Below are 7,923 nucleotides of genomic sequence, written 5' to 3' on the forward strand. Positions count from 1 at the left end.
GTGGCTTTCCGCCTTTGTAAAACCCTTAAGGTTTAGTCTCGGCTCATTTGCACTCGTTCTCCCTTTTGTTCCAGCTCCGCGTGGTTATAGCGCTGCCCTCTGTGCGCTAACACAACCTATCTCTCACTCTGTCACTGATGGTGGCCTCTCGGCTCAGCTACAATCCGTCTCCTTCTGTTACCTGCTCTGTATTGTTATGGCGCTGCTCTCGCGCGCTATCCCACCATATCCCTTACTCTGTCACTGGTTGTGGCTCTGTTCGAAATGCAAATCCTTTGCTGTAGCTGCTGTCTTCGTCGACCTGGTTTGGAAGTCTGTGGTAAGGGTTTGTATTTTTATGGCTTTGGCGAAACAATCCTTTGGTTTCCGGTTTCTGAGCTCTGGTCCTGTGCAGGTATTCGCAGCCACAAAGCTATCTTCCCTCCGAACGCAACCAGGCTTCAAGGTAACCTCTGGTTCTATGTTTTATCGTCCTCTGCCACCTGTTATCGATGCTTACAGGGTTCTTGTGCCTTTCAGCTTATGGTTTCGTTTTGTGGCTCGGCAGCCTTCGTCGACCCTTGGGTAAGTTCACGGTTCTCTTACTCTTGCATCTTACAATATTTACTCGGCTTCTTCTGACATTTATTCTGGTTATAGAAATGTCTTAACTCATTCAGTAGTCCTGTGCAGGTGGGTTGGGAGCTCTGCTCGCGAGGGTTTCAAATGTGCAGTCCTCGGCTTCCTCCAATCTCTGGTACCCTTGTGACCGGGTAGGGTCTACTCTTATTCCAGCGTTTCTTAGATTATGCAGTATGTACTTGCTGTAGGGTTCTGTTGGTTAGGTTTTGTAGAATGGTCGTGCCCTTTGCTGGCGTTCACATCTTCAGGGTTTCGTTCCTCTGTGTCATTGTATGACCTCCATGCGTCTATACCTTAGACTTATGCTGTTACGGCGGTGCCGCTTTTGTTATGTGACTCTGTTGTTATTTATTGGACTGTGGTTTACGAAGACTTATGAAATACTGTATAAATGAAAGCAACGGTTCTGGAATTGTTACCTTTGTTAATAGTCGCTGTGTTGATTTGTAAATGACCGTGTGACTCTTTGTGTTGGCTTATGGGCTCTGTTCGGTTTGGCCATAACTTGACTTGATACGAAGTCTGTCTTTACTTTATCCTCGCAACGTTGTATGCATATGCTGCTTGGCCGCTTTACGCTTCTTGCTGTGTGATAGACCTGGCAATGTACTTATGGTTTCGGCCTGAGGCCTGTAATTGCTTCAATATTTCTAGTTACAGCATATGAATATCGTTCTATCTTAATTTGTTTCAAAATAACAAATGTTTGTAACTCTCAGTTGTATAACACAGAAAAGTAATGAACAGTAATTTATATTCAGGAAAAGAAATCAATGCTTCAATTACAGAGGGTGTCTTTCTATATTGCTTGAATACTGTCTTGCTATATTTTCCTTACTTCTTCTGAGGTGAACCAAAAAAAAGATCCCTCTTACATCGTGTTTTTTTCATTTTGAGCTACACTGAATCTAACTGTTTAGAAACTGAATTCTTTAACTGTTACCTGTTTCTTTAAACAATAAATTAACTAAAACAGTTGTTGGTTACCTAGCTAACTACCAGTAACTTAACTTGTGCTGTAATTAAATAAAAGAAAAGAAATGAATAATGATTAACTAAAAACAACAACCAATTTTTCCTTTTGGTGACCTGTCCAATCACCCTTGAAGTCGTGTCCTGTTTCTGCACGAACCAGTCATTGAGTCTCTGTCTCCTCGGAGCTGGATGCTCCTGCATCAGGCTCCCGGGGTGGCAAAAAGTCATGGCTCCGTTCCATGAGCTCGTCAACAGAGTAGCCCGCTTTAGTTATCTGCGCTGCGTCGAGCCAAGAACTGTCCTCTATTGGAGGGTTCCGCCACTTGACCAAATATCGCAGATACTCCTTCCTGCGTGTGCGTCTAGCTACCTGTGTGTCCAGTATTCCTTCGATCTCAAGGGGTGGTGCCTTTGGTAGTTGTCTCGTCCAAGAACCTTCCTCATAACTGTCTTTCTGTGGTGTTGTAGTTGCTGTATCATCTTCTGAATTGGCTACATAGGGAAACAGATCTGCTACGTTGAAAATGGGAGAAATTCCAATTTCGGGTGGCAACTGTATTTCGTAAGCGTTCGCAGAAAATTTGCGGATGATTTTGCAAGGGCCGATCTTTTTAAATTTTAGCTTGTTATACTCCCGCTTCGGAGACCTCTCCTTACGTAGATACGCAAGGACTTCATCCCCAACGTTAAACTGAACTTCCCGACGCTTTGTGTCAGCTCGCTGCTTGTATTTCAGACTGCTGTCCTGTAACTTCAGCTTGACCTGTTCGTGTAAATTGCTCATTGCTTGAGCGAACTCTTCCCCATCAGCACTCCGCTTCTCAAGTTTCCCCAAATCCCGTAACTCATGCACTCCTCGCGGATGCATACCGTACAAAATCTGGAACGGACTGTAACCGGTGCTGCGGTTAGGTGAATCGTTGTACGCGAACTCGGCTTGAGCAAGTACACGGTCCCACGTCCAGGAATTTCCTCCTGTCAAACTGCGAAGTAAGTTCCCTAGGCTTCTGTTTACGACTTCCGTCTGACCATCAGTCTGCGGATGATAAGCAGAGCTGAACTGCAGTTGTGTATTTAACTTTTTCCACAGAGTTCTCCAAAAGTGACCAGTAAACTTTACATCCCGATCAGAGATGATGGATTTCGGGAGTCCATGTAACCGAACGACTTCAGTAAAGAATAGGTGTGCAATGTAGGTAGCGTCGCTGGTTTTCCTGCACGGTACAAAATGTGCCACTTTTGAGAATCGGTCAACTACAACCATGACTGAATCGAAGCCCCGCTGTGTCTTTGGTAGACCCAAAACGAAGTCCATGCTCACTGAATCCCATGGTCGACTCGGAATCGGTAATGGTGAGTATAGACCAGTGTTTTGACTATGACCCTTTGCTAGTTGACAAACTCTACATCTGCTCACGTACCTCTGCACATCTCGCTGCAATTTCGGCCAAAAATAAAAGTGTTGTACTTGAGCAACCGTCTTGTCGATACCAAAGTGTCCAGCCAGTCCTCCACTGTGCTTCTCCTGTATTATGTTTTCCCTCATGGAACAGTTGGGTATACATAGTTGTCATCCTTTAAACAGCAGCCCTTCCTGCAAATTATAATCTAGCCACATGCTATCATTCCTTATCAAAGGGTTTTGACAGGCTTCGTATGCCTCCCTAAATTCGGTATCAGTTGGATACAGCTCCTTCAAATGTTCAGAACCCAGAACTTGCATTGTACTTTCCTGCAGAAGCAAGGTTCTTCTGCTCAGTGCATCTGCCACCTTATTCGCTTGGCCACTAATGTGCTTTAATACGAATGTAAAATTTTGCAGATACTCCACCCAAGCTGCATGTTTGTGGTTTAGTTTATGCTGTTGCATAATATACTGCAAGGCAGAATTATCTGTAAACAAAACAAACTCATCTCCCAATAGATAATGCCGCCAATGCTTCAACGCTTGTATGATTGCATAAAATTCTTTGTCGCAGGTTGAGTACTTCTGCCTGCTCTCATTTAGCTTTTCACTGAAGAAAGCGACCGGTCTGTCCTCTTGACTGAGGACTGCTCCAATGGCTGTCCCACTGGCATCACAACGAACTTGAAAAAGTTTGTTGAAATCTGGCAGTCTCAGTATTGGTCTTTCAGTAATCTTCTTCTTCAAAGTTTGAAAACTGCTTTCTGCCGCTTCAGTCCAGTGAAAAGGCTGATTTTCCTTCTTGATCATGTCCAACATAGGTGCGCAAATCTCGCTGAAATTTCTGATAAATTTCCTATAAAAACTGGCTAGTCCATGGAAACTCCGGACTTCAAATAAACTCCTTGGTGACGGCCAGCTAACTATGGCTGCCACCTTTTTCGGATCCATTTTTAGCTCATTCTCTGCAATAACAAACCCCAAATACACTAGTTCTCGCTGGAAAAAGGTACACTTTTTCAAATTTATCAGCAACTTGTTTTGCTGCAGCTTCCTCAACACACTCTGTAAATGCCTGAAATGATCCTCTTTAGTCCTGCTAAAAATCAAAATATCATCCACGTAAACTATCACAAATTTCCCATTAAACTCTTTCAATACCTCATTCATCAACCGCATGAAAGTACTGGGAGCGTTACTCAATCCGAATGGCATCACCAGCCACTCATATAAGCCTTCATTTGTCTTGAAAGCTGTCTTCCACTCATCGCCTTCTCGTATTCGAATCTGATGATACCCACTCTTCAGATCAATTTTTGAGAAATAGGCTGCCCCACTCAAACAATCCATCATATCGTCCATCCTTGGTAAGGGGAACCTGTACCTGACAGTAATTTTGTTTATGGCTCTGGAGTCTGTGCACATTCGCCATTCTCCTCCCTTCTTTGGAGCCAAAACAGTCGGTACTGCACAAGGGCTCATACTCTCTCGAATCAACCCTTTGTCAAGTAACTCCTGAACTTGCTTTCTAATTTCCTCATGATCCTTGGGGCTCATACGGTAAGCAGCCTTATTCGGCAAGCTTGCACCTGGTATAAAGTCGATACAATGACTAATACCCCTCCTTGGTGGTAACTCATTTGGAAGATCATCCACCACTATGTCCCCAAATTCTTGCAGTAACTGCTGAACTTCCTCTGGCAAATCTGACAGCTGTGTGTGTAACACTACTGCCTTTGGTCTCCTTATGACAACAAAGTTGATTTCGCTGTCCTCAATCTGTTTCACAAACTCCTTTCCTCCCAACAGAAATGCCTTCACTCCACTGGTTTCTGCTGTATTTTCCTCTTTGATGGGTACAAGCGTGTGTTTGATCCCATCTTTAACAAACTTGTAGCAATTCTTTTTCCCGTCATGAACTGCACCTCTATCGAATTGCCAAGGTCGTCCCAACAGTAGGTGACAGACATCCATTGGCATGACATCACAAAGGATCTTATCCTTGTACTTGCCAATTTGGAATTCTACTTCACATTGCTCGTCAACTAACAGCTGATGTCCCTTCTGCAGCCATGACACTTTGTAGGGTGTAGGATGCTTTAATTTCTTCAGTCCCAACTTTTCTACCATCTCCACCGCCACAAGATTGTCCGTACTCCCACTATCTATAATCAATTTGCAGCACTTGCCCCGCGACTTGCAGACAGTGCGGAACAAGGCTTTACGCTGATCCGGTTCTGCAACCTCCTTTGCTGGTTTCAACAGCACTTTGTTCAACACCAAAGCTTCACCTGTCTCTGGTGCATTTTCTGCTTCCTGAGGTGTTGCCTCAGCATCCTCAGTCTGAACAACATAAGTCCCTCTTCCGCCTGCTGGTTCAGCTTCAGGACATTCATAAGACTTGTGCCCCCATTTGTGGCAGCGATAGCACTGGACAGCTCCTCTGCCCCGACCATTTCCTCGCCCTCGCTGGGGTGGTCGTCCTCCTCTCGTGGTATTGTCTTTTTCTGTTGCTCCAACAGATTTAGAACTGCTGCTTTCTTCACTTGGGCCTGCACCTCGGCCTCTTCCAAATACTTTACCTGGCATTCTGCTTTCGGTTAATCTTTTCTTCCGCCTTCAGTGCAAACTGATAGGCTTCCTCCATTGTCCGGGGTGAAAGGATACCAATCTCGTCTAAGATTTCCCCCCTTAAGCCATTCACAAATCTGGCTGTTTTCTCAGGGGTGTCCTCCACATAACCTGCTCGCAAATTTAACTTGTAGAACTCTTCTGTAAATTCTTTCACAGTCATTCCCCTCTGCTTCAAGTTCTGTACCTCCCTGTACAGCATAATCTGATAATCCTGTGGTAAGAATTTCTCTTTCAGTTTGGCCTCCATTCTAGACCATTTCTTTATAGGCTGTTTGTTAAGCCTCCTCCGTTCCGCCTGAACACTGTCCCACCACAAGGACGCATGTCCTTTCAGCTTGGTGGCAGCGAATTTTACCTGCTTATCTTCGCTGGTTTCTTCAAATTCAAAATACTTGTTAACTTCACTTAACCAATCCAGCAGCACGTCTGCGGACAGGCTTCCGTCATAAGTCGACAGCTCATGTTTGGGCTTATGACTTGACAGCAAGACCGACTTCAACAATCTAAATTCTGGTGTCACCCCCTCTAATTCCTCCTCTGGTTCAACTTCTTCTTCATCACTGTCATCTGCTGGGTTTCTTCTTCCCCCAGCTTCCACTACTGCCAATCTTTCACGCAAAACTCGAATCTCCTCTCGAAGTCCATCATCTACTACCCTCCGGACTACTCTTCCCCTTCCTCTTCCTCTTCCTCTTCCTCTTCCTCTTCCTTCACCTTCACCTTGTTCCATTGGTTCTAACTCAAGAAACTAGCTCTGATACCACTTATGATGGCCCAGCCCTGGTGACGTGGTCTCAGCCACGTGACTCACTTCAGTCCCACGTGGTCACACTTGGCGCGGGTAAATATCTGTCCTAATACCGAGGCGCATTTACGTTCTCATCTTCCGGTTAACAGGTTTGATCACCGGTCCTCTCCGTGGCTTTCCGCCTTTGTAAAACCCTTAAGGTTTAGTCTCAGCTCATTTGCACTCGTTCTCCCTTCTGTTCCAGCTCCGCGTGGTTATAGCGCTGCCCTCTGTGCGCTAACACAACCTATCTCTCACTCTGTCACTGATGGTGGCCTCTCGGCTCAGCTACACTCCGTCTCCTTCTGTTACCTGCTCTGTATTGTTATGGCGCTGCTCTCGCGCGCTATCCCACCATATCCCTTACTCTATCACTGGTTGTGGCTCTGTTTGAAATGCAAATCCTTTGCTGTAGCTGCTGTCTTCGTCGACCTGGTTTGGAAGTTTGTGGTAAGGGTTTGTATTTTTATGGCCTTGGCGAAACAATCCTTCGGTTTCCGGTTTCTGAGCTCTGGTCCTGTGCAGGTATTCGCAGCCACAAAGCTATCTTCCCTCCGAACGCAACCAGGCTTCAAGGTAACCTCTGGTTCTATGTTTTATCGTCCTCTGCCACCTGTTATCGATGCTTACAGGGTTCTTGTGCCTTTCAGCTTATGGTTTCGTTTTGTGGCTCGGCAGCCTTCGTCGACCCTTGGGTAAGTTCACGGTTCTCTTACTCTTGCATCTTACAATATTTACTCGGCTTCTTCTGACATTTATTCTGGTTATAGAAATGTCTTAACTCATTCAGTAGTCCTGTGCAGGTGGGTTGGGAGCTCTGCTCGCGAGGGTTTCAAATGTGCAGTCCTCGGCTTCCTCCAATCTCTGGTACCCTTGTGACCGGGTAGGGTCTACTCTTATTCCAGCGTTTCTTAGATTATGCAGTATGTACTTGCTGTAGGGTTCTGTTGGTTAGGTTTTGTAGAATGGTCGTGCCCTTTGCTGGCGTTCACATCTTCAGGGTTTCGTTCCTCTGTGTCATTGTATGACCTCCATGCGTCTATACCTTAGACTTATGCTGTTACGGCGGTGCCGCTTTTGTTATGTGACTCTGTTGTTATTTATTGGACTGTGGTTTACGAAGACTTATGAAATACTGTATAAATGAAAGCAACGGTTCTGGAATTGTTACCTTTGTTAATAGTCGCTGTGTTGATTTGTAAATGACCGTGTGACTCTTTGTGTTGGCTTATGGGCTCTGTTCGGTTTGGCCGTAACTTGACTTGATACGAAGTCTGTCTTTACTTTATCCTCGCAACATTGTATGCATATGCTGCTTGGCCGCTTTACGCTTCTTGCTGTGTGATAGACCTGGTAATGTACTTATGGTTTCGGCCTGAGGCCTGTAATTGCTTCAATATTTCTAGTTATAGCATATGAATATCGTTCTATCTTAATTTGTTTCAAAATAACAAATGTTTGTAACTCTCAGTTGTATAACACAGAAAAGTAACGAACAATA

The 7,923-nt window shown here is 44.9% G+C and overlaps 1 protein-coding gene across 2 annotated transcripts; it reads left to right on the plus strand.

The window, feature by feature from the left end:
- Window positions 1–226: 226 nt before the first annotated feature.
- Window positions 227–7,625, plus strand: LOC149235652 (uncharacterized). Of its 2 annotated transcripts, XM_089461429.1 has the most exons (6): window positions 230–445; window positions 520–564; window positions 673–752; window positions 6,948–6,998; window positions 7,073–7,117; window positions 7,226–7,625. In XM_089461429.1, the coding sequence occupies exons 1-6, from the start codon at window positions 338–340 to the stop codon at window positions 7,299–7,301; spliced, it is 405 nt and encodes a 134-aa protein (XP_089317555.1). In that variant the 5' UTR covers window positions 230–337; the 3' UTR covers window positions 7,302–7,625. The 2 variants fall into 2 exon arrangements, with proteins under 2 accessions (XP_089317554.1, XP_089317555.1); XM_089461428.1 differs by having other exon boundaries at window positions 227–564.
- Window positions 7,626–7,923: the final 298 nt, after the last annotated feature.

The sequence above is a fragment of the Pinus tabuliformis genome, chromosome 8 (genome assembly GCF_031772625.1).
Source record: "Pinus tabuliformis cultivar Carrire ecotype Pingquan chromosome 8, CPIR1, whole genome shotgun sequence".
Taxonomy (NCBI): Eukaryota; Viridiplantae; Streptophyta; class Pinopsida; order Pinales; family Pinaceae; genus Pinus; species Pinus tabuliformis.